The sequence below is a fragment of the Miniopterus natalensis genome, chromosome 10 (assembly GCF_054644295.1).
Source record: "Miniopterus natalensis isolate mMinNat1 chromosome 10, mMinNat1.hap1, whole genome shotgun sequence".
NCBI classification, from domain to species: domain Eukaryota; kingdom Metazoa; phylum Chordata; class Mammalia; order Chiroptera; family Miniopteridae; genus Miniopterus; species Miniopterus natalensis.
In genome coordinates this window covers 22,078,655-22,105,178 of record NC_142090.1, presented here as the reverse complement: position 1 = coordinate 22,105,178, position 26,524 = coordinate 22,078,655, and the positions used below count along the sequence as shown (strand labels likewise).

At 36.8% G+C, this 26,524-nt stretch overlaps 2 protein-coding genes and 2 pseudogenes across 2 annotated transcripts in view; 2 read left to right on the top strand and 2 right to left on the bottom strand.

Annotated features, from left to right (window-relative positions):
- Positions 1 to 26,524, bottom strand: part of CADPS2 (calcium dependent secretion activator 2) — a 539,314-nt gene that overhangs the window by 70,288 nt on the left and 442,502 nt on the right. The window contains exons 17-18 of the mRNA XM_016213343.2: positions 21,488 to 21,591; positions 7,187 to 7,343 (exon numbers count right to left, since the gene is read on the bottom strand). Coding sequence (XP_016068829.2) covers positions 7,187 to 7,343; positions 21,488 to 21,591 — 261 coding nt within the window. The remainder of the gene's footprint in view (positions 1 to 7,186; positions 7,344 to 21,487; positions 21,592 to 26,524) is intronic.
- LOC107537355 (ubiquitin-ribosomal protein eS31 fusion protein pseudogene) lies at positions 282 to 781 on the top strand (annotated as a pseudogene).
- On the bottom strand, positions 12,072 to 12,635 carry LOC107537356 (glutaredoxin-3 pseudogene; annotated as a pseudogene).
- On the top strand, positions 13,472 to 16,224 carry LOC107537302 (large ribosomal subunit protein P1-like). The gene is made up of 3 exons (XM_016213305.2): positions 13,472 to 13,493; positions 15,845 to 15,948; positions 16,030 to 16,224. Exons 1-3 carry the CDS (start codon positions 13,472 to 13,474, stop codon positions 16,222 to 16,224), a joined length of 321 nt encoding a protein of 106 aa, XP_016068791.2.

Here is a 26,524-nt window from a genome sequence, read left to right as displayed (position 1 = left end):
AACTAATTGGCCCAGCTAGGCGTGGCTCAGTGGTTGAGCATTGACCTAGGATCCAGGAGACTGAGGTTCAATTCCTGGTCAGGGCACGTGCCCAGGTTACAGGCTTGATCCCTACTTGGGGGCATGCGGCAGGCAGTCAATCAATGACGACTCTCTCATCATTGATGTTTCTCTCTCTCTCTCTCTCTTTCTCTCTCTCTCTCCCTTCCTCTTTCTGAAATCAATAGACATACTTAAAAAAAAAAAAGAAACTGCTCTTCCAATCTGCCATCTGTGGTGGAGTCGCCGCCAAGATGCAGATTTTCGTAAAAACCCTTAAGGGGAAGACCATCACTCTCGAAGCTGAACCCTCAGATACAATAGAAAATGTAAGGAAGGGATTCCTCCTGATCAGCAAAGACTGACCTTTGCTGGCAAGCAACTGGAAGATGGATGTACTTTGTCTGACTACAGCATTCAAAAGGAGCCCACTCTTCATCTTGTGTTGAGACTTCGTGGTGGTGCTAAGAAAAGGAAGAAGTCCTACACCACTCCCGGGGAGAATAAGCATAAGAGGAAGAAGGGTAAGCTGGCTGTCCTGAAGTACTACAAAGTGGATGAGATGGCAAAATCGGCCGCCTTCGCCGGGAGGGCCCTTCAGGTAAGTGTGGTGCTGGAGTTTTACGGACAGCCACTTTGACAGACATTATTGTGGCAAATGTTGTCTGACCTATTGCTTCAACAAACCAGAAGACAAGTAATTGTATGTGGGTTAATAAAATACATGAACTAAAAAAAAAGAAAAAAAGAAAAAAAAAACTAATTGGATTTTATTTTCCTTTTAATTAAAAATTGCTAAGTATTTTTATATACTTTGGTAATATTAATTTACATCTTTACTAGCATAATAATTTCCTAAAGCTGCACCAAACTCTTCCTTTCCTCTTGGGGCATTTGTTAAAAAATATCTATCTACCTATCATCTATCTATCTATCTATCATCTATCTATCTATCTATCTATCTATCTATCTATCTATCTATCTATCTATCATCATCATCTATCATCTATCTATCTATCATCTATCATCTATCTATCTATCTATCTATCTATCTATCTATCTATCTATCTATCATCTATCCATCCATCCATCCATCCATCCATCCATCCATCCATCCATCCATCCATTGAAAGTAACAAGAAGGAAGAGCACTGGTGTTATAATGTTCATTATGTTTGAGCAACAAATCCAAGTGTGGGTTCCCAATGCTATGGGGCCTTTACTAGTCAGGTGTTCCTGCAAATCTTCAGTGATGGACACATAGGCATTTAGAGCAGATTATTTTCTTTAAGGCACTAAGTTCTAAAAGAATATACAAAGCACATTAACATTTATAAAAGTCTACATGTGGTAAAGAAATAGAGCAGTACTGTGGAATTCAACCAGAAAAAAAGCTAGTTGCTCCTTGTTTTTGTATTTCTTTTAATATACTGGCAGGTAAAACAAGTTGAAACATACAATTTTGAATTCAGTCAACTCTGGGTACTGCAGTTAAATACATTTTCACATTTTGTGGTCATTTAATCATTTGTAAAAGTGCTTACCTATAAAACTAAGCTGGCACACAGCTCTCCTGTAGTTGAGAAGTTATAGCCTTTCTGCATTGTTTCTAGTATATGTAATACAGATATATTAATAAACAGCAATTCATGAATTTCAGATACACAGCTCATTCAAGCACTACCTCCATGAGGTAGAATAACATGAAGGTTGTCAGCTCTCCATATTTCAAAGCTTGAAGGTTAACCTAATATACAATGTGGTGACCTAACAGTTCTCCATTTGAAAGAAATCTGAAAAATTGTATCTGACACAGCCTAAGTGTGAGAGTAAACCAGCGGGATTTCCATCTCTTCATTTCTTAATGAGTTTTCTGATAATGAGAGGTGACTTAGCCAGTCACTCTGGGCTCTATTATGGCTAATTTCACTCCACTTCGCTCTCTTTGTTAATTATTAACACTAGCCTTTTTATCCTCATGAGACACTCCAATTTTTATTTTTTTTTTATTTTTATGAGCCCATCTTTATGAAGGTGAAAGTCTTGGAGAATAGGTTTTCACTTAGGGTAGAGCTGGACATTTATTATTTGTCCAGGCAGAGATGCTGTGACATTGATTATATAAGCTGGGGTGTTCTTCGGGACGGCTTTAATGTGCGAGCGATGTGAAAAGGCTGTTAATTAAAGAAGCAGCACCGTGGCATTTTTCACTTGGGAATCAGTTCCCAATAGAATGGTCATTTGCCACTTGCTAGCATATCCACAGATTAAAAGGTAACTAGCTCCGAGGGCTTGCCTTTCAGTAGTGTTGAAAGAAATGATTTGTGCCATTTGTAGATGGCTTTCATTTGTCAGAAGCAGTCACTTGCCATGTCTGTATCAACAGGACTAATGTAGGAAATAGCATGCAAGGATAGAATCTATTTGCACTAGCTTTGTGGTCATTCGGCATCATTTAAATACCGTGCTACTTGCTTTATTATAAAAAAAAAACACATTTATTTCCCCTCAACTTTAATACATCTCTTTTTCACTATTTCCTCAGATACCATTTAAAAGGGCTGCCCATTCAATGACCTCTTTAGTGGCGGGGGAGTAGGTGAGGGGGGCGGAGGCAGGAGAAGAGCCGAATGGGAGTGCAGTCTGTTTTGGACAGAAATTAGGGGCCTCAGTTTGTTTTCATCATCAATCCTGCTCTGGGAATCAGTGGGTGAGTCTGTGAGGGGTGGGAGACTGGGGACAGTTGCTAAAATGATGGTGCAGCTGGCCCTCATCCCTTGAGGAAAACCACATTTCATCTCCAAGGGTTCTTAAGGCTAAGACTTTCCCTAATCATGCCCAACTGTAAGAAAAGGCACATGCCCTAGACAGGTTTCTCCTCCTTAAAATAGAAACTGAATTTTCTTGAATCCCTTTTCCCAATGATTAGTTCAGTCTCTGGAATTCTCATCATGGACATTTAGTGACACATACACTAAGACAACATATACCTTTATCTGGCTTTTTCTGTATCCTGTAACCAACTCTCTTCCTCTGTCCCCACAACTCAAGACCCTATAAACTTTTCTCAGGTAAAAATAGCAGTTCAATAAATCTCCTATCTTCCTGAAAAAGATTATATTATTTTATAAATGCCCTGAGAATCTTCTTTTGTTACTGTACCAGGGGTGGGGAACGTATGGCCCATGGGCCATACATGGCCCTCAAAATCATTTGGTCTGGCCCTGCCAAGGCAACCACAGGTGGGACTCAAAATTCAATAAATCTAGGAGCTTTTCTCATAGTTCATTTTTAAGTTCATAATTTTGTATGGCTCACAAATAATGTTATAAGTATCCAAATGGCCCTTGGCAGAAAAAAGGTTCCCCAACCTTGTGCAGACCAAGACAGAACTGGAGACCAAGTGATCAGGTTCCAATTCACCTCTGTCCCTGAATCCCTGTCAGCAAGCCCCTGACCAGGCACATCACCTCCTAGGGATTTAGTTTCCTCAGCTGGAAAATAAAGAGGTCTGTCTAAGACCCCTTCCATGTGCCAGCAGAAAAATACCTATTTAGAAAACTCAAATCATAAATATTTTAATAAAAGTAAGATGGCAAACAACCAGTGGATTATCTAAATGAGTCAAAAAACAAAAACAAGTCGGCTATAAAGTTTTCAAGGCACAAATAAAGTACAATTCTAATACCTTCAATAGTTGGAGATATGTTGGTAATTTTTATTTTGGAAAAGCAAACATAAGTATGTGACATTATTAATAATAAATCACAATTACTTAAAAATCTCTGTTACCTCATACCACGTGTGAGGTAACAGTAAGCACTATTATTCAGCAAATTACCTCTGGTTCCAACACTGGACATTTCAGAGCAATCTGTTCTTGTTGGCCTAGCTGGTTAAAGTCATGATTAATTAGAATTTGGAGTGTAACTCTAATGGGATCAATATGATAAATCAGTCATGCCATGGCAGTAATGTAAGGATCTTTTTTTCAATGGTGTTAAAAGGACAGAAGTTTTATATTTTCCCACTGGCTTTCCAAAAGGACAATTTGTGGGCAGTATAAATTGACATTTAACATTTAAATTAAATTCACTAAATCACTATCTAAATATTTCAGGAATTTAATAAAACAAACATAATTATTAACAATATTTTTTATTATCAAATGTGATATTAATAGCCCAAAATTATGTTTTACTAATTTCTGAGATATTGCTCAGTGGTTTTGCCTTTGGATAGTATCTTGTGAGTTTGGGAAGAAAGTCACTGTATTCTATTTCAATTCCCCAGTCCACACCATACTCCCAATACCAAAAGGAAATTATGGCACTGGGGAACTTTTCTACTTACCTCCCTACATGGAGATGCTGTTTTTCTCTGAAATAATTGATGTTTTCTAAAATCTGTTAATCACCACATAATCAAAGCCAAGATTTAGACTTACCCCTGTCCCAAACAGATAACACTCAACAGAGATCAGCATGAAATACTTTTGTGTTTTGTTTAGTAATGTATATCAAAATAACATAAAACGATATTTTATGCAGTTAAAAGCAGTCAGTGTTATAGAAATTGTTTAAAACAGGAAAGAAACATGTAACATTTTTGAATTAAATATTTGCAAGTCTGGGTAAAAATAAAATTTCTATTATTTTCATTTTAGTGTTCTTTTTTGACATAACTCATAAATTTGCACTTGCAATGTAAGAGCTCTTTTAAAAAATAAATATTAAAATATGTTAATTCATTAGAGTTGCAGTAGAGATTCCCCAAAAAAGCTTCTAAGATATCTACAGCATGGTTTTTTTCTATAACTTCTAATATGTTGAATAAGCTAAATGATTTGTCATCTTTAGTAACAGTTTGACTGTCAACAGTAATGAATATTTCATCTTCAAATAAACTCCAAAATAAATCTAAATATGATCAGTTCTCAAGTTTTCACACAAATGGGGAAAGCAATGTTAGAAATAATCCTACATTAACTTATTCTCATTTAGGGACTTAATGCATAACACATGTATTTATTTTTGGCTGTGTGTTTTGTTATACACTTGTCTTAAGATAATATTAACCCTGACTAGTGATTTCTTAGCAGAAAATGAATGATGGTACTACGATCCTTGCAATAAAGAAGGGCATTCCGAGTATGATAGCTGGCACGAGGGAATCAAATTGGAACTTCAAAACTAAATGAGAAGCTCTGGCCAATGTTGCTCAGTGGTTAGACTGTCCGTTGACCCGCCCACAGAGGGTCTTGGGTTCAATTCACAGTCAAGGGCACATACCTGGGTTGCGGGTTCAATCCCTGCCCCGGTCGGGGTGTGTGCAGGAGGCAACCAATCGATGTATCCACGTGTCCCTCATATCGATATTTCTCTGTTCCTTTCTTCTTCTTCTCTCTCTCTTTCTCTCTGTCTCTCTGTCTCTCTCCCTCCCTCCCACTCTCTCTAAAAATTAATGAAGAAAATATTCTCCAGTGAGAATTAACAACAACAACAACATGGATAATGCAGGATGAATGATTTTCATATGGATCATTGAATGTGGGTTTTGCAGCTTTTGAGAGCAGACATTGTGGTTGAATCCAAAGTAGAAATTATAGCTTAGTTCTTTGATATTCAAATAGGATCCTTTGGAAATAAAATTGGATAGGAGAATGAATAAGATGGCTGAAAGAATCGAGACTGAAGTTTTCCATAGATAACATTTATAATATTTACTTAGCATCTTATTATATATGAGCTATTATTTTATTTAATTGTCACTGTCAATGACATGATAGGTACTATTATTGTCTTTCTTTTATAGATGAAGAATCTAAAATTTATAGAGGTTAAGCTATTGTCAAAGGTCAAGTAGCAAGTGGTAGAGACAGATGTGAATCTGTCAAAGCCATGCCATTAGTTACTATACCATAGTGCCTCTCTCACTATAACAGAGGTTCTTAACCTGGGGTCCTAAATCCGATGTCTGTGAGGAGTCCAATACTACACACAATTTCATATCTATGGGATTTTCCCCCCCCAGCAAAACAGTTTTGGTTTTATCAGAGACTCATAGGGATAAACAACCAAAGAAAGATAAGTAATAATGGACTAGAGTGATGAACAAAGACAACAGAATATTTTTTTTTAATGGTCTCTAATGGGGAGAATTTTATAGAATAAGTAACTAATGACCTCGTGATTGCTGCACATGTTGAAGCAAGCCTCTCAATAGCTACCAAACTAGGGTTTAAGGGAAACTTTTAAAAGAATCATTATAAAAAAAGGCCAAGGAATCTGTATGTTAACAAATGTCCCCACTTCCCTGGCTAGTGGCTCAGTTGGTTGGAACACTGTCCCATACACCAAAGGTTGCAGGTTTGATTCCCGGTCAGGGCACATACCTAGATTTCGGGTCCAATCCCTGGTCAGGGAGCATATGGGAGGCAACTTATCGATGTTTCTCTTTCACACTCATGTTTCTCTCTCTCTCTCTCTTCCTCTCTCTAAAAATCAATCAAAACATATCCTCAGGTAAGGATTTAGAAAAAAGTCCCCTAAAATTATGATGAAAAACTAGGTTTTCATCTAGCAGACCATGTAACGAAATAACTAAAAAGTTATATTGCTTAGGAAAAAAATATCTCAATAGAGAACCTTTTACAATCTATTTAATTTCTAAATATTAAGAGAGCAAGCTATACCATATAGCAATATTACACTATCATCTTTAGAATACCTTTCAGAAAATAATATTATCACAATGCATATTAGAGAAGCTTAATGTAACATGGTTTCTAGAAAATGTTAAATTTCTAAGGTGTCTTTCAGAAATCTAAGTATTCTCAAGTGCTTTAGAAATGTTAACCTTTGAAGACTTTCTGATTCACAAGGTACAATGAGAAGGGTGTCTACGTTATCCTCGATGAAGCCAGGAGAGTAGGAATGAGAGGAACTCCAGAGGCCAGGGGAACAAGGTGGAAGTGTTGCTGGTCTCCCCAAACCCTGGCCTGATAAACTCAGGGAGGAAGAAAAAACATTAATGTTATCTGTTGACTCAGTGAACAGCTGCAAGAGCTCTGTAAATACACTTTCACACACCTAACATTCTCCCACCCTCCCCCATTTCATATACTAGAGCAAATGCAAGTGCTTACTGTCATTTCTGAGGAAATTATTAAGCAGTTGGAAAAGAGGAAAACTATCCCAGGAGTCTTGTGGCTGAGCCTCCAGTGCAGTATCCATATCCACCGTGAATAAAGCCCAAAACTTCTCTGCATGCTCCGCCAGTAAATCTGGCCACCAGGCAAATGCCTGTTAGAGAAAAAGGAAATAACGTAAAAGTAGATTACTTATTAGAAACAGACACAAATACTGTGCCACCTGAATACTCGTCATTAAAAGTGCAGTTGTAGTAGAATGTTTTAGAGTATGAAACCAAATGTTTTAATTCATCTTTTCGCAGAAAAAAAAAAAGAAATATTGGAAATAAATACACCAAAACATGTACAGTAGTTATGTTTAAATTATGACATCTATAGAATTTATGTTTTATATATATTTCAAATGTTCTAAATTAAAGATTCTTTTTTAATATATCTTTATTGATTTCAGAGAGAGGAAAGGAGAGGGAGAGAGAGAGATAGAAACATCAACGATGAGAGAGTCATTTATTGAGCCCGCAACCCAGGCATGTGCCCTGACTGGGAATCGAACCCCGATTGCCTGGATTCCAGGTCAACGCTCGACTGCTGAGCCACGCCCAGCCGGGCTAAACATGTATTTTTAAATAAAGCAATAACTGCCATTTTACATTTTAATTTCACATTGTATTCATCAAGCCAAATTTGATTATTTAAATATGTGTATCTATAAAATTTCTTCTCATATTTTAAAATTATTGCTTTTTATTGGTAGTACATTTTTTTATAAATCTAAGGTCTAAAGCTAAAACATGCTTTCACACAGATTTCTTGACCCTCTGATGTGAACTAGACCCTCCCATATAATCTGTATGATACCCAGTATTTCTATTTCCCAGATCTTAGCATTGCACGTATGACTATATATGTGAATATTTTAATGTCTGCCTCTTTTTTAAAAAAATATATCTTTATTGATTCCAGAGAGAGGAAAGGAGAGGGAGAGAAACATCAATGATGAGAGAGTCATTGATTGGCCACCTCCTGCACGCCCCCAACTGGGGATCGAGCCTGCAACCCAGGCATGTGCCCTGACCGGGAATCGAACCCTGATCGCCTGGATCCTAGGTTGATGCTCAACCACTGAGCCACGCCCGGCCAGGCTAGTATCTGCCTCTTAAATTAGACTTTATACTCAACTAGGCTTTTTCTAACGCATTTTAGGTAATGGCAATAATCACTTAAAAAATCTGCGCTGTTTAGATGGGTAAAAATAATATTTGTTTTTTAGAAAGTCCCTGAAAATAATGTAGCTTGATTATGAACCACAGCATCAAGCCTGCCTGCCCATGAAAACTGACAGCAGACCAGCCAACCTACAGATCCTGGCAGCAGGCCTACCTGTCCATGGTCCCCACCAGTTGGCCCATCCAGAAACTCTGGCTGTACACCCAGAGTTTTCCCTGCAGAAGCAAGTCTGTCAGAATGGAAGAGGTCACTGCTTCTTCCAATGTGCAGATGCCAGTGCAAGGCTATAAGGATCATGAAGAATCAAAGAAACATGATACGAACAAAGGAACAAATCAAGTTTCTATAACCAACCCCAAAGAAATGGAGATCTATGAACTAACTGCCTGAAAGAGTTAAAAAAAAAAATCATCTTAAGCTCATTGAGCTACAAGAGAACACAGAGAGACAACTAAATGATATCAGAAAATCAATATAGGAAGAAAATAAGAAGTTTAACAGACAGAAACCATAGAGAAGAACCAAACATGTTCTGGAGCTGAGGAATACACAGATTGAAAAATTTAGCAGGGAAATTCAACAGCAGATTTCAACAAGCAGATAAAGAATCAATGAACTTGAAAACAAGTAATTTTAAGTTACCTAGTAAGAGTAACAAATAGAAAAAAGAATAAAAAAGAGTGAAGAAAGACTTTGGGACTCGTGGGACATCTCCAAACAACCAAATGATATCTGTTATGGCAGTCCCAGGAGGAGAAGAGGAAGAGAAAGGGGCAGAAAGCTTATTTAAAGAAACAGGGGCTTAAAACTTCCCAAATCTGGATAGGAAAATGGACACCCAGATTCACGAAGCCCAAAGGACACCAAATGGCTAGACCTAAAGAGGTCTACACTGAGATACATTATAATTAAATTGTCAAAAGTCAAAGGCAAAAAGAGAATTTTGAAAGCAGCAGAGAAAAGTGTCTCATCATATACAAGGGGACCCCTGCCCCATAAGGCTATGAACAGATTTCTTAGCAGAAATTTTGGAGAATTGGAAAAAGTGGTAAGATATATACAAAATGCTAAAGAAAAAACTGCCAATGAAGAATATTGTCCTTTAAAAATGAAACAAATCTGTCTGCAAAACTGTCCTTTAGACAAGCAGACAACCAAAGCGTCCTTTGATAGAGGACTGGATAAAGAAGATGTGGTGCATGTACTATGGACCACTACTCAGCCATGAGAGAAGATGAAACACTGCCATTTATGACAACATGGATGGACCTTGAGGATATTATGCTAAGTGAAATAAGTCAGTCAGAAAAAGCTAAGAACCATATGATTTCACTCCCCTGTGGGATATAAAACTGAAACTCATGGACACACACAGAGTATAGTGATTACCAGAGAGAAGGGGTAGCAGAGGATAAAGGGGGCCTATATAAACTGACAAAAGACTTGACTTTGGTGGTGGGCACACAATGCAGTATACAGATCATGTATTATAGTAATGTACACTTGAGACCTATATGACCCTATTGACCAATGTCACCCCAATAAATTTAATTTTTTAAAAATGAAGGAGTGGTAAAGTCTTTCCCAGACAAGCAAAAACTGTGAGCAAGTTTGTGACCACTAGATCTATCTTCCAAAAAGTGCTAAAGGAAATTATTCAAATTGAAACAAAATGATACAAATGTACACAGAAACACAAATATGCATGAAAGTATAACTCTCACTGGTAAAGGCAAATATATAAAAAATAAATAGCAATGTAATATTGTAATGGTGATGCATTCATCATTTTAACCCCAATATAAAACTAAAAAAGTATTAATAATAACTACTACAACAAAAATTTGTCAATGGATATGCAGCAGAGTAGAAGTAAATTCTCACATAAATAACATAATGTGTGGGGGGAAATAAAAGTGTAGGGTTTTTATATGATTGAACTGAAGCTATATCAGTTTAAAATAGGCTGCTCAAACTCTCGAGTCCAGTTCAGAAGTAAGTCGTTATCTATCAATAATACTTAGCTTAAATATAAGTCAATTAAACTCTACAATGAAAGGCAAAGACTGACTGAGTGGACAGAATAAAATATAACTATATTGCTTACGAGAGACCACTTTAGATTTAAGGACACACAAAGATTGAGAGTGGAGGGATGGAAAAAAGACATTTCATGCAAATGGTAACCAAAAGAGAGCAAAGATGGCTATACTGACATCAAAGAAAATAGTAAAAAACTGCCATAAGAGACAAAAAAGTTCATTACATAATGATAAAAGGGTTAATTTACCAGGAATAGAGACTAATTAAAAATATATATACACACCCAACATAAGAGCACCTAAGTATGTAAAGCAGACACTGACAGACCTAACGGGAGAAATAGACAGCAATACAATTATAATACGAGACTTTAATACTGTACTTTTAATAAGTGACAGATGATCCAGACAAAAAAATTAATAAAGAAACAGCAGACTTTAACAACATTACAGTTCAAATAGACCTAAAAGACATACACAGAATATTTCACCCATCAGCAGCAAGCAACATATTCTTCTCAAGCACACACACAACATTTTCTAGGACAGAGTACATGCTAAACCACAAAAAAAGTCCTAATAAATTTAAGAAGACTGAAATCATCTCAACTACCTTTCCCAACAACAATGGAATGAAATTAGAAATCAATAACAAAAGAAAAACAGAAAAATTCACAAAGGCATGGAGATTATACAAGGCACTCTTGAACAACCATTGGGTCAAAGAAGAACCAAAAAGGAAATAGAAAATATCTTGAGACAAGCAGAAACCAAAATTTATGGGATGTAGTGAAAGCAGTACTAAGAAGACTTTACAGCAATAAACACCTACAGTAAAAAAAGAGAAAGATATCAATAAAAAACCTAATGTTACATGTCAAGGAGCTAAAAAGAACAAACTAAGTAAGTTTAGAAGAAGAAAGAAAATAATAAAGGCTGGAGCATAAGTAAATAACAAACAGAAAAATAATGGAAAAGATTGATGAAACTAAGAGTTATTTTTTTTAAAGGTAAACAATATCAATAAACCTTCAGTTAGACTAACAAAGAAAAGACTCAAATAAAATTATAAATGGAAGAGGAGACATTACAAATGATACCACAGAAATAAAGATCATAAGATACTTTTATGAACAATTATACATCAAAAAACTGGACAACATAGAAGAAATGGATAAATTCCTAGAAAGACACAACCTATCAAGACTAAATCAAGAAGAAATAGAAAACTTAAATAGACCAAAAACAAATAAGGAATTTAAATCAGTAATCAAAAACCTCCCAACAAGAACAGCTCAGGACCAGGCAATATGAACTTTTGCAAACCATGAACACCAGATATCATTCCATTTATTTCTGACTGCTTTCATTTCTTTCATCGGTGTTCTATACTTAAAAACAACACACACAAAACTGAATTAGAAGATGTTTACTGCAATCTATTTTTGGTGGGAAAAAACATAACATACATTTATTTAGCACAGCCTTGTGGAATACATGGAAGCTGGGGAAGAAGACTTTCCTCCTCTTAGGCCATGGCGAGGACTGGCTCAAGAGCTGCTCTGCTATAATTATTTCCTGCACTAGTTGGCCACCGCATTTAACATTTATTAATTTTCTCCATTCAGTATAGGCAGCAACTAGCCATTTTCTTTCAGTTCCTTAACAATGTCCAGCCCTCCAACGAGCTCCCCTTTCACATACAGCTGAGGGGGTGCTGGCCAGTTGGAGAACATTTTCAACTCTTGCTGAACTTCATCCTCAACATATCAGCTGTCTCATATTTAACACCAATACTATTTAGTATTTCAAGAATTTGTTTGCTGAATCCACATTTAGCTTCCTGTTTGTTTCTTTTCATAAAGAGCACCACAGAAGCTTTGTTTGTCAGTACTTTGGGCCTTTTCTCTAATTTGGGAGCTTTGGGGCAAATTGTATCTAGTTTTTCAGATACTTGCAGCTCCTTAACTATTTCAAGTCATCCTATGAGCTCGTCAGAAACAGAGCTGGGAATAGGTGGGCCAATTGGAATAGGTTTTGAGGCCCTGATGAAGTTATCCATCTGAGAAGATATCAAAACTGCTTAACTGAATATTGTGTTTGTTGAGAATTTCCACCATCTGCTTGCTGAAACCACAGTGCAGCTCCTGCAGAGTCCTTTTCATAAACAGCATACAGGGGGCAGTGGTTGAGTTAATATCTTCAGGCAAAGGCTGTGGTCGTCTTTGGGGTGCTCACGGCCACTGGGTGGGAAGAAGCCGATGGATAGCTGTCGCTGAATTTTTTGGTCAACTTTGGGGCATGTGCACCATCTAATGAATTTTCTGAGAATTTTTGAAAAACAGAAAGGTGGGATCAGAACTAATTTCAGATTTTTCAGGTACTTCAGAAACAGCTTCAGCTTCCAACTTCACAGACGAAACTTGGGTGTGTTCTTTGGCTAACTCAGCCATCATGCCATTCATCTGAGCACACTGTGGAGTCCATGGTGCCCAAACATGAACTGCAAGGAGAGACTTTGCTCTGAAACGCAGCAGCTCCTTAAATTGCTGGGCTGAACCATCCTCCACTGCCACCCTCGGTGCCATCCATCAGTGTTTTATACTTTTCAGTGTACAAATATTTCACCTCCTTGGTTAAGTTTATCCCTAAGAATTTTATTCTTTTTGATGCTATTGTAAATGCTATTGTTTCTTAATTTTTTTTTCAGATAATTTGTTGTCAGTGTATAGAAATGTAACTGATTTTTGTATGTTGATTTTACATCCTGCAACTTTGCTCAATTTGTTCATTAGTTCTAATAGTTTTTTATAGAGTCCTTATGATTTTCTACATATAAGAGTTACATCATCTGCAGAGGTAATTTTACTACATTTCCAATGTGGATGCCTTTTATTTCTTTTTCTTGTCTGCTCTGGCAAGGATTTCCAGTACTGTGCTGAAAACTATCTATAGGGACATTTTTTCAGTTTTTCACCATTGAGTATGATGTTAACTGTGGGATTTTCATATGTGGTCTTTACGGTGTCAAGGTAAGTACCTTCTATAACTAACTTGCTGAGAATTTTTATCAATAAAGGGTGTTAAATGTTATTGTTTTTCTGCATCTACTAAGATGATCATATGATTTTAAAGCTTCTTTTCTTAATGTAGTGTATCACACTGATTGATTTGTGTATGTTGAACCATCTTCGCATCCTAAAGATAAGATTTATGATCCTTTCATTATGCTGTTGAAATCAACATGCTAATATTTTGTTGAATATTTATGCATCCATATTCATTAGATATACTGATCTGTAGTTTTCTTGTAGTGTTTTTGTCTGGCTTTGATATCAAAATGATACTATCTTCATAAAATGTGTTTGGAAGTGTCCCCTCTTCTACTTTTTTTGGAAAAGTTTAAGAAGGACCGCGCCTGGGCTTTTTCTTGTTGGGAGGTTATTGACTACTTGATTCAAATTCCTTGTTTTTGTTCTGTTCAAGTTTTCTGTTTCTTCTTGATTCAATCTTGATAGCTTGTATGTTTCTAGGAATTTATGCATTGTTATAATGTCCATATGACATCAAATGGTCTACAGATTCAATACAATCTCTTTCAAAATCCCACTTATATTTTTCACAGAAATAGAAAACATTATTCTAAAGTTCAATGGAACCACAGAAGACCCCAAGTTGCCAAAACAATCTTGAGAAATAACAAAGCAGTTCTTGATTTCAAAATATATTACTAAGCTATGGTAATTAAAATAATATAGTACTGGAATAAAAACAGACACAGAGACCAATGAAACAGAATGGAGAGCCCAGAAATAAACCCATATATATATGGACAACTAATCTTCGACAAGGGTGCTAAAAATACACAATGAGGAAAGGGTAGTATCTTCAATAAATGGTGCTGAGAAATCTAAGTACACACATGTAAAATAATGAAATTGGACCCTTACCTTACACCATACACAAAAATCAAGTAAAATGTATTAAAGACTTAAACATAAGACCTGAAACCATGAAACTCCTAGAATAAAACATAGGGGGGAAAAGCATCTTGACACTAGCCTTGGTAATGACTTCTTGGATATGACACCAAAAGTACAGGCAACAAAAGAGAAAATAAACAGACTGCATCAAACTATAAAGTTCTGCAAAGCAAAGTGAAAAGGCAACCTACAGAATGGGAGAAAATATTTGCAAAAAATATTTCTGATAAAGGGTTAATATCCAAAGCATATACAAGAAACTCCTATAGGTCAATAATAACAAATAAACAAACAAAACAACAACAAAATACACAACCTGATTAAAACATGGGCAAAAAACCACAAACCCTGAACAGACATTTCTTCAAAGAAGACTGACAAATGGCTAACAGGAATATGGAAATGTCCTCAACATCAGTTGCAATCACATGATTTTCAGGGTGAGATTTTTTTTTTTAATATATCTTTATTGATTTCAGAGAAAGGAAAGGAGAGAGAGAGAGAGATAGAAACATCAATGATGAGAGAGTCATTGATTGAGCCCGCAACCTGGGCAATGTGCCCCAACCGGCAATCAAATCCTGATCACCTGGATCCCAGGTTGATGCTGAACCGCTGAGCCACACCTGCCGGGCCACATGATTTTCAAATGCAAATCAAAACCACAGTGAATTATCACTTCACACCCGTTAGGGTAGCTAGAAACAAAAGAGAAGTTTGTTGAGGATGTAGAGAAAAGTGAAAGACCTGAACACTGTTTGTGCAGCCACTATGGAAACCATTATAGGTTTTCCTCGAATAATTAAAAATGGAACTACAATATAATCCAGAACCTGAATCCTAATTATATATCTAAAGGAACTGAAATCAGAATCTGAAAGAGTTATCTGCACTGCCATGTTCACTGCTGCATTATTCACAATATCTAAGACACAAAAGCAATATAAATGCCCATTAATGGATGAATGGATAAAGAAAATATGACACATACACACACACACATATACAATAAAATATTTTTTCAATTTCAAAAATGAAGAAAATTAGGCCATTTACAACAACATGGTTAAACCTGGTGGACATTTTGCCAAGTGAAATAAGCCAGACACAGAAGGAAAAATATTACACGATCCCATTTTTATGAGAAATCGAAAAGAGTCAAACTCAAAAAAACAAAGTACAAAGGTATTTTTCAGGCAGTAGAATGGCTGGGGGGAGTGTAAAACAGGGAAGTATTAGTTAAAAGGTACAAAGTTTTGACTATACAAGAGGATCAAGTCTAGCGATCTGCTGTACAGTGTAGTGTCTATACCTAACAATACTGTACTATATACCCCAAATTTTGCTTTGAGGGCACATTTTGTGTTAAGTGCTCTTATCATACCCACCCCTCCTGGCAGCCTTCACCAGCCCAGCACTCATCCACACCCTGCCCCAGCCTAGGGCTCAGAGCTCAGAGCCTGCCTGCATCTACTCGTCCCTTATCCTGAATGATGGGCTGACAGTAATGGAGGGCTAAGATCAATGCCCTCATTAAAGTAGCTGTTGTAAATATTGAACCTTCTGGCCAGGCTTGTTTGCAAAGGCTCTGGCCAACGTCAACATCGGGAGCCTCATCTGCAACGTAGGGGCTGGTGGGCCTGCGCCAGCAGCTGGTGCTGCCCCAGCAGGAGGTCCTGCTCCCACCACCACTGCCCCAGCTGAGGAGAAGAAAGTGGAAGCAAAGAAGGAAGAATCTGAGGAGTCTCATGATGACATGGCCTTTGGGCTTTTTGACTAAACCTCTTTTGTAAACATTCAATAAAAAGCTGAACTCTGAAAAAAGAACAGGAAAAAAAGAACTTTCTAACAACATGTGATATTTATGGCTGTAAAACTTCATTTAGTTTCTTTGAATGCCAGTTAGATTTAAACCACAAAAGAGTCAAACCACAAAACCAAAACCAAATGTGGATTATAAAGTATTGGCACATTGACTATTCTCTTAAAAATATACCAGAAAAATAATGTTCAATATATTCATAAAGAACTTCACCCTGTAACTAAAGGTGGAGTGCAATAGAAAAAATTGACTTGAGAGTTGGGGACATTTTAATGTCTGGTCTTATGTTTATAACTTAAACTGTTGGAAATGATATGCTCCATTTATATTGAGCTATTGCTCTTTGAAAATATTATCTTTAAATATGTTTTATTTAAATATCTATCAGAATGGGTATATGACACATAATATAAAAATAAAAAATAAAATAGCATACACAGTTTCATTACATATAGCTTGTTCTGTCGTTTAGAGCTGCAGTGGTGCCACACAAAATGATCTGAGAGTGTTCACTCTGGGCAGAGCAGGATGGGAGCTCTAGCAAAAACACAGTGCTGCAGAGAGAGGCATTTACCAGTCTCACTTCCAGCTCACAACCCATACCTTTGCAAAAGGTTAAAATTAAGAAAATAAGAGTCACCTTAGGTCAGGATTGTTTCAAGATTCTGAGAAAAATTTCCAGAGCTCTTTTAAAAGTTAACTTGGAAGAGAGTGCTGTGGTAGAATCTGGAACAAACTTTCTTTAAAAAAGTAGTTTCAGGGAGGCAAGACATTTTCATCAACTCACAATTTTCATCATGTTTTGCAGAAATATCTATTTATGCCTCAAACTGCATTCCTGATAATGTTATCCCTGATGCATGTAAACCAATCTGTGATGAATGCTTATTGTTCTAATGATGACTAGAGAAAACTTTAAGCAATTGCTGTCTTTGAAATAAAACTCAAGAGTCACAGGTGGTTGACAACAGAGGGTCAATTCTATACCTATCCCCTCCTCTTTTTTTGCCCCCACCCTAGGTGGCAATCATCCAACCTGGGTTGGCAGTAAGAAGAGGGGCTGTCTACTTTCCTCCCTAAAGTCCACCTTCATGAGAGATGCCTGAGGCTCCACAGCATCAGTCTCCACCAGGGAGGAGAAAACCCCTCTCAGAAACGCATCCATCTGTAGGGCATGGATCAAAAGTCATGCTTATCTGGGTGAAAGTTATTTTGGCTCTAATGCTGAGTCCCTCATTCATGTAAATGAGATGGCAGAGGCAGAAGGCAATGTTTAATTTGATTAAGAGGGAAATACAAAACAAAACTTGACTGTAATCCTTTAGCCATACCATCAAGGTTCTAACAATAAATAACTATTATACATGAAAACAATATATGAGGCAGGCTAGGTTGACAATACTTTGAAAACAGTGTTTACTGAATGTGGTTGAGAACAGCGGCAGGTAACAATGAACCCTGAAATGGAGCACAGTACTGAGCTTTTGTACTTAGTGATGAGACATGAGTGATCACAGGCAAATCAGTCTCCTGCATGGATTTCCACTTCCTCATCTGCAAATTGGCAATAACAGTACTTGCCCTAACCTCCCAAGAGTTGCGAAAATTCAATGATTGTGAAAATCTCTTGTTGTACAAAATTTAAAAAAACACACAAAAAACCCCCAAATAAAAACAAAAAACTAAACATGATCAGTAATTACAAAAATGAGTGGAAATTCATACAGATCTTATAATGTGAGTTTAAGTATTTTAAAAACAGTAATGTTCAACATGAATTGAATAGTTTCTAGGTACCAAGTTCTATTCTAAAGGCTTTTTATACATTATCTTAATCCTACATAAAACCCATTCAGGAAGATGGTATAATTTTCCTTATTTTATGTTATTAAACTCAGAGAGATTAAATAACTTGCCCAAAGTCATATAGTTAATAGGTAACAAGCAATGATTTGAATTCAGGTCAGCTGGAGTGCAGAGATCAAGGTCGTACACATATAGCCTCTTCTTAATTACTATATACGGGGGGGGAGGTGGTGGTGGTAAAAGTAGGTTTACAGTTGTTTGTATGGAAAATAATAAAATAATTAAGTAATATTACAAGAATAAACTCTGCTTCCCACACTCACAACTGTAAACCTACTTTTGCCCCACCCTGTATGTATGTATATATCTGTCTATCATCTATCATCTATCTATCATCTATCTATCAATCTATCTATCTATCATCTATCTATCATCTATCTTCTATCATCATCATCTATCATCTATCTATCTATCTATCTATCTATCTATCTATCTATCTATCTATCTATCATCTATCATCATCTATCTATCTATCTATCATCTATCATCATCATCTATTTCTATTTATCTATCATCTATCTATCATCTATCTCTCTACTTGTCCATCTATGTTTTGCACATCAGACCACTGGTAATGTCCTCTGATTTTTTCATGTCAGAGCAACTATTATGGTAAGATTTCTTTCTGTCTTTTCTAATTTTTTTGAAGTCTGAGGCTTTTGATTACTTTTACCTTCAAAATAGTTAAATTTATAATTCATGACAAAAAAGGAGGATGCCTACATAAATGAACAAAAATAGAGAATCTGATTTTGAAATGTATTATGTGTTTATTTTACCCCCACATTTTTCCTATATTTTTAGATGATGCTGAAAGCTCTAGAGACAGTCTAATGTGTAGGGCACATCCCCACTCCCAACACACACATACATACATGGCAACACTATCCTGAGGCGCCATATTCTAGAACTATTTATGCTGCTTTGAGGAGTCAGTAGAATGAGCTAGAATCTTCAGGGTGACAACTAACTACTGTCAAACTAATCAAACAGTTTTTACAACTCTTTTGATTCACCCAAATCTCTCCCAAATTGGATTCATACCTGAATACAAGTATTGGAAAAAAAAATGAGACAGTAAACTGAAAATACTTCAAAACATTTGAGGGTAAAGTACTACTCTTATTACTATATATTTACGAATTAGTAAATGATGAACAAACACTTTTGGTAGGGTATTTTGCCTATGCAATTTCGCTTGACAGTTATTGCTGCAAATGGAATCCTGCCTCTATAACTTAAGCATCTGAAAGCCACTTGCTGGTCACCTTATTCTAAAATGAGGGACATTTGTAGACCAGAGGCTATTCTAACACTAAGCTTGCCCTTAAAAAATCTTGGTTTATCTCACTGGCTATCCAGTTATAAATAATATGCAATTAAGATTAATCCATCGCAAATGACTTTAGAATCAGACCAATTCACTCCCCAATACTGTTCAGAGAAAAAGATGGATCTCCTGGTTAAAAAAAGAAAAGGAAAACAAATGAGCAAACAAAAAACCCCAAATGAACAAAAAATTACACCAAAACATTAAAACCCTCTCGGCTGGCCTTAAATGGCCGACAGTAATCACGCATGCAATTATTAATAAGACATATTCACAGAAACACTATAATAAAGATTAGCTTACTCAAAGAAACAGTCTTTAAATCCAAGGAGAGGAACTAAGTTGGCTTTTAAATGAACTATTATCAAAGTGGGGTCTTTCTTATCTTCACTAAGTTATTTATTCCATATTAGAAAAATAGTGGAAACAATTTTACGTACCTCTCTTCCCTGAAGGATTCCAAGAAATTGGAAGCATTGTGGAATGAAAAAATTCCATAGTGTTACAAAGCATTTTAAAAAGAGATCATTATAATCTATATTTCAGCATATAGCAGAATGATATTTATGAGTTATGACTATCTCTGTTCTATAAAGTCAACTCAATTTTTATTGATTAGAAAGTAAATATTTACATTTTATTTGTGTTTGGGTACATTATATTTTAACAAGCATTCAGTGATTGGGTGGAGTATATAACACTTATTAATTTCATTTTAAAAGGTTGTTATTATTTTTGTTAGTGTAGAAAAATTAAATGTGATTTTTGTGAAATGTATTAGAGTATTAGATGTAACTGTTTAGGTGAAATAAGCTACAACTGGATATCCAATCAGAATTCTTTTTTAAATTCAAAAAGGTTTAATACTCTGATGATAATGCCTTTTAACAAAAGACAAAGACAACATGTACATATATTTTATCATATAATCACTTTCATTGTAATAGAGCAGTAGTACTGCTCTAGGAAAGATCCTCTTGGGAATTCATTTCAAATTATTGAAGCAGCTGTTTCTTCAGTTTAAAATAAAATATCCATAACAAGTTCACACATGACAGATGCAAGGTAAAAACTAGATTCCACAGTGTGAGCTAAAAGCAGATGTTTTGAATGATCATATTTATAACCAGATACAATAATCCTCAGTTACCTATGGTAAGGTTTCATGAATATTCTTTTCCAAGAATTTGCTTCAAATATACTTCATGTAGTTTCTTATATTCTGATAACGAGGCTTCATTAAATATAAAAGCTCTATAAATTCTTATGTATCTGGTTTTCTTTTATTCTTGCCCATTTCATGTGCTTCCTCAAGAATAAAAGCATTAGGGTACTGAAATTTAATACATTTATTTAATTCCACATATTTCCCCCACCCAATTCCAAGTCAGAAAACTCCTTTTAAAAAAATAAACTCATGAGTACTAGAAAAAGTGACACCTTTAAGTCTTACAATAAGGAGTTTGCCTGGTGAATGCCCATTCCACATCTTTAGTGAATGCTAATATATACTTAGAACATCTAAAAACTATAAACAAGGGAGGTTTAGTGAAAATTTAAAGAAAAGTTTGATAGTAAGATCAAAAGACAAGAGTTATGAATGTCTTCCATTCAATGTTACCTTACAGTTTATCACTAGTTTTCCTTTTGCACACTGACACTTCTAAACTAAAGCAATTATGGCCTGGGGGAAATGCAAGTGATCTGGCATCACGAGGTGGGGTCTGGGTTCTAGTATTGCTTCTTAGTAGTTCTACATCATTAGCATAGCCCATGCGCTCTCCCATGTTCCCCACAACACGGCCGTTATCAGGCATAGATATTAAATCTCTCTCTATATATACATATATATACCTTTGTAACATATAGGAGTTGTATTTCCAGGCAATGCATATATGTTCTCAGTTTTCTACAGGAAAATGGCCAAGTGTATATAAAAATCTATGGGTAGACCACTTCTTCAGTACTGTTCCTACTATGGCAAAACACAGGTAGCATTATACAGCAGTTAAAACAGGTCATCACCTCTGCATGATGCTCTTCATTTTGCTGTAAGACTTCTATGCAGAGCTCTGCTAGATGAAGAACTTCTTCCAGCTTTCTCGCAGGAGTTGCCTGACTCATGGTCTCTATATGAAAAACAAATCATAAAGATGTTACCTTAAAAATAAAAAGTCAAACATATTCCAAGATGTAATGATGACACAGGCTGTTAAAATAGATGAGATTGGGCTCATTCAAGGGGGTATGGCCGTAGACAAGGCTATTAAAATAGAATATGAAAGCATATTTTTGAGAAATAAGAGATGCAATAAATACAAACACATTCTTTACAAAATGAAAACCAGTTCACCTGATTGTAGAAAATATTTCACCCACAAAGCAATCACAGGGAACTGCAAATGCTTTGCCATTCAATATATAAGAACTAACAGGTGCATCAGCACATTAGATGCTCAACTTCTGCAACAGACAAGTTATAATTCTCCTCAAGGTCAGAAACACAAAGAGAGCAGATACCATAGTCTTTTCCCTCTCTCCGTATTGTATTATCAGTACAATATCATTCTGACCAGATGAGTCATTCCTGGCATTAGCAAAACCCATGCTTTTTTGTTGCTATTTAAATTCCCAGCCTGACATGTCTATAGTTCATGTTGATCTTAAATTCAAGAAGTACAAAGTCAGCTAAAACAACTCTGACAGCATACAATTAACTGATTTCCTCGCCTCCTTCCCTGCCCACCATCACCCCACCCCACCCCCTCCTCTAACCAGGGTGGATGGGCGAGGCATTTTTTAAATCTAAAGTTCTTTCAAGATTAAGGCAAAATGGTATAAAAAGGCCAGACCACAATGAGATTAAGTACAGCAACCTGAAATTCAGTAACACCAAAGGAAAAGTAGTTGATTTAAGAGGTACAACCAATTGGCAGAAATTAGAAGTCCCTGTGTAAGAAATTGTTTCAAAATGGAATGTGAATAGAGTTTCCAATAAGCGCATTAAAAATACACATCTTAGATTCATGGACCCTCTCTTTACCCCAGCATGGTGGTTGTAAAGAAGGGAAATAAAATTTTCAGGAAAAGAGCTTTTTCTGTGAAACAGAAACAACTTAAGGAGTTGTTTTTTTCCTGCAATGGATCTTTTCCCTCAAATTCTCCCTAAAACTTCAGACTTAAATTTGGAGGAGATGCTTCCATTTGCTCTTAACTTGTTAAAATGATACAGTGAAACATTGCTTATGGTGGTGCTTATTCATTAAATATTTATTATAAGCTTACTCTAGGTCACAGTGTTATGCAGGGTTACCATCCCCCAACCTGGGTACACATCCTAGTAAATGCCCCTGCAGGAAGAAAAGCCATTGACAGGGATCAAGAGTATGATTCTTCAGGAGAATGAGAATGCAGAACACCATGTCTTTGAGTGAGCCTACAATGTTCTTAGCTTTGGGAGGAAGGAGGAAGTAGAAAACATGTTCCTGATGTTAAACAACTCGGGATCCAAACATCACTACTGAAAGGACCCTTAGACATCAACCATCCAATCTGCCATCCATTTCCTGAACACTTCAACATCCTCAAACAGGGATGAAATCAAGGAAGCTTGTGACTCTGCACCATAGTCTACTCCACTTGGGGCAGCTCCATCTATCATAGTCTGGTGAGAAAGACAAGACCTTTAAGAAACTTTAAGAAAAGTTTGAGAACAACTCAAAACAAACAGAGCAGTAATGCAGAAATGTGTGAGTGCTGAGAGCAGGAGAATGTAGGGAAAGAATCAGTGGGAAGGGAAGGGAAGCAGGACCTGAAGCAGGTCCTAAAGAAGTAACAGATCTCTAGGGTAAGAAGAGGGGTGTCTAGAAATGTTTGCATGACAGAGATGTGATGCATTTCAGAAGGTGATGAGGACAATGGTTCAAATGTTACCATTTATTGAGAGCCAATTAAAGTGTCAGGCACAGCACGAGGAACTTCCCTTGTGTTATTACACTAATTTTTTTAATAGCTTTCAGTTGTTTGTTTTTGTATCCATAAAACTCAGAGATAAAAAACAAGCTTGGAGAGAAAAAAATGCAACAGCCTACAAGTAGGGAAGGTGAGACCTGAAGTTAATGCTCTTATCATTTGCCTTGTATGTGCCTCGCTGAGTACAACATTCTGGGGAATGAGCGTGAGAGAAGGTTGGGGCAGGCTTTGAGTAAGACAATAAGTAGACTGGATAACTATATCCTACAGATAACTTGGGGCAAATGTTTCTCAGTAGGGCTTCAGAATAAATTGACATTAGGAAAATGTGTTTGGTGGTTGTGGAGGACACAAAAGGGTTGGTGAGGCTGTGTGACATGGGTCCTGAGGGTCAGGTATAGTTGTACGGAGATATGTGGGAAGACCATAGTGGGAACAGAAAAGTGCTGAGATGATTTGAAGAAAGAATTGGCAAGCTCTTGTAGTGAGAAATTGCAGGCCAGAGGAGAGAATGACCCTGATGTTTGGAGGCTACATGGCTCAGAGAATGATGATGCATAGTGGATGAAACTAGGAAATGGGTGATCAGTGCACCATCCCATATACTATTTCAGGACCAATTACTATACACTATAAATAATAATTGTAAAATCTGTATGCATAGGGAGTTAGGATATCTAGCTCTCCAGCCTGGAAAACGCCTACTCAATATCCAAGACCCAACCTTATTGCTACCTTAAATGTGGGGCCTTCTCAAAGTCCTGGGGTTGAATTCTTTGCTTCTCATTCTGAATTTTCTATTACAGGCTCGGAAACTGGGTCTCATTATCTTGTGGTCTCAATATCTTAAGTAGGCTTTGGACCATGAAGGGTACACATTTAAGGAATGTTTATTGAGAATGCACAAGAATAATACTTGGGGAAGGCATGTTAAAAATAAAATCAACACCCAAATTATTTCATTTAACTTTGTGTTGGACTACAAATAGCTCTTCTGTCACTAACATGCCAAGGGTAGACTAGACAGCAAGTCCTCCAATGAAACACAGCTGTAGTCTGATAACACTGCTTAAGTAACTGATGACTGCTTTGTTCTTAAATGACTAAAGACTCCACCAAAGATTTAATAAATGAATTCGGCAAGGTAGCAAGATACAACGTTAACATCCAAAAATCAAGAGCATTTTTATACACCAACAATGAACTCTCAGAAAGAGAAAAATGATACCATTTACCAACACAACTAAAAATATAAGATACCTAGGAATAAACTTAACCAAAGATGTAAAAAACCTGTACTCGGAAAACTACAGAACACTAGAAAAAGAAATAGAGGAAGATATAAACAAACTGAAGAATATACCATGTTCATGGATTAGAAAAATTAACATCATTAAAATGTCCATACTATCCAAAGAAATCTAAAGATTCAAAGCAATTCCCATTAAAATACCAACAGCATATTTCAGAGAACTAGAACAAACATCCCCCAAATTTATATGTATCCAAAGAAAGACCCTGAATAGCTTCAGCAATCTTGAGAAAGAACAGAGTTGGAGGGATCACTTTACTAGATAACAAACTATATTACAAAGCCATTGTAATCAAAACAGCCTGGTATTGGTACAACAACAGATACATAGATTAATGGAACAGAACAGAGACGCCAGAAATCAACCCATGCGATTATGGTCAATTAATGTTTGACAAAGGAGGCAAGAGCATACAGTGGAGTAAGGACAATTTCTTCAAAGAACGGTGGCATACTGATTGGAGGCTACACTTACACTCTCTTTGGAAAAAACTGGAATTACAACTAAAATATAGAAAAAACATCCTGAATAATGAACTGCAACAGAAGACGATCTGCAGAGCACACTCATAACCAAGGAGGAAAAGTGAAAACAGCATAGAGACTGGTAGGAAGTGCAGAGGTGAGAGAGGGCTGGCTGGGCTCCCACAGGCAGGAGCTGAAAGTTCAGAGGGATATATCAGCTGTCGGGGGTTCCCACTAAGGACTCTGGGGCCTAAATCCCAGGCTGGACTTCCCAGCCAAGAGAACCAGAATTGAGAAAGGTACCCACATAACATCTGGTTGTGAAAAGCAACTGTGTTTCTGTCTGCTGGGGAGAAATAGCTGGAAATGAGGGCACACTCTTAAAGAGCCAATGCATAAAGTTTTGTATGCAGCCACTCACCTTGGGCTCCAGCAGAGGGAGGGCAGAGTGGACTGGAGCTGTGTGAGGAGAATCTAGGGTTGTGGGCTCTAGAGACAGAGCTCAGAAGGCACCCCTCTGGATTCCTGTGTTGAGTCATTCCCTCATGCTGCAAAGGCAGACATTTACCTTCTAAGCAGTTTTTGCCTGAGGGGGAAGTACTTGCCCCACATTGATGGAAAACTTCTTGCCCTACCTTACATGGAGTTTCTACAGCCTGAGGCTCATTAAGAGACTGATAACAATCAGCTACCCCACCTTGTAGAGTTTCTACAGCATGAGGCTCATTGAAAGAATCAGATTAATTAGCCTGTAGCATGGGCAAACCTGAGAGTGCTTTGGTCTTTGCCTGATCTGCTTCTGGACCCAGGTCTTGGAAAAGCAGACTTTGGTGTGCATCTTGGTCCTGTCCAAATTCACCCAGCCCCAACAGAGGGGGCCCTAAGCTGGGGGTTGTTGATAGCTCCAAATAAGATGCTCAAGGCCAGTCACGAATAGTGTCTGATATTGGCCTGTACCAGAGGCCTTCCAAAAAGGAGTCTAGCAGGCCCACCTAATACACAGAAACAAACCCAAATGGCAATCAAAATGAGGATACAAAAAAACAAGCCCCAAATGAATGAACCAGGGAAATCTCCAGAAAAAGAGATAAATGAAATGGAGATAAGCAATCTCTCAGATATAGAGTTCAGAATACTGATTGTAAGGATGCTTAATAGCATGAAAAAAGATCTGGAAACTATGAAAAATGACCAGTCAGAAATGAAGAATGACATAGCAGAAATAAAGAATACATTGGAAGGAATAAACAGCAGATTAGAGGAAGCTGAGGATCAGATCAGTCAATTAGAAGACAGGGTAGAAAAAAATCATT

Bases quoted from the DNA above. Each gene is read 5' to 3' on its own strand.
- LOC107537302 (XM_016213305.2), top strand. From the start codon at position 13,472: ATGTGGTCTTTACGGTGTCAAG. The intron at 13,494-15,844 runs GTAAGTACCTTC...CCCTCCTGGCAG, and splicing joins GTGGTCTTTACGGTGTCAAG to CCTTCACCAGCCCAGCACTC. The intron at 15,949-16,029 runs GTAATGGAGGGC...TTGTTTGCAAAG, and splicing joins TCCTGAATGATGGGCTGACA to GCTCTGGCCAACGTCAACAT.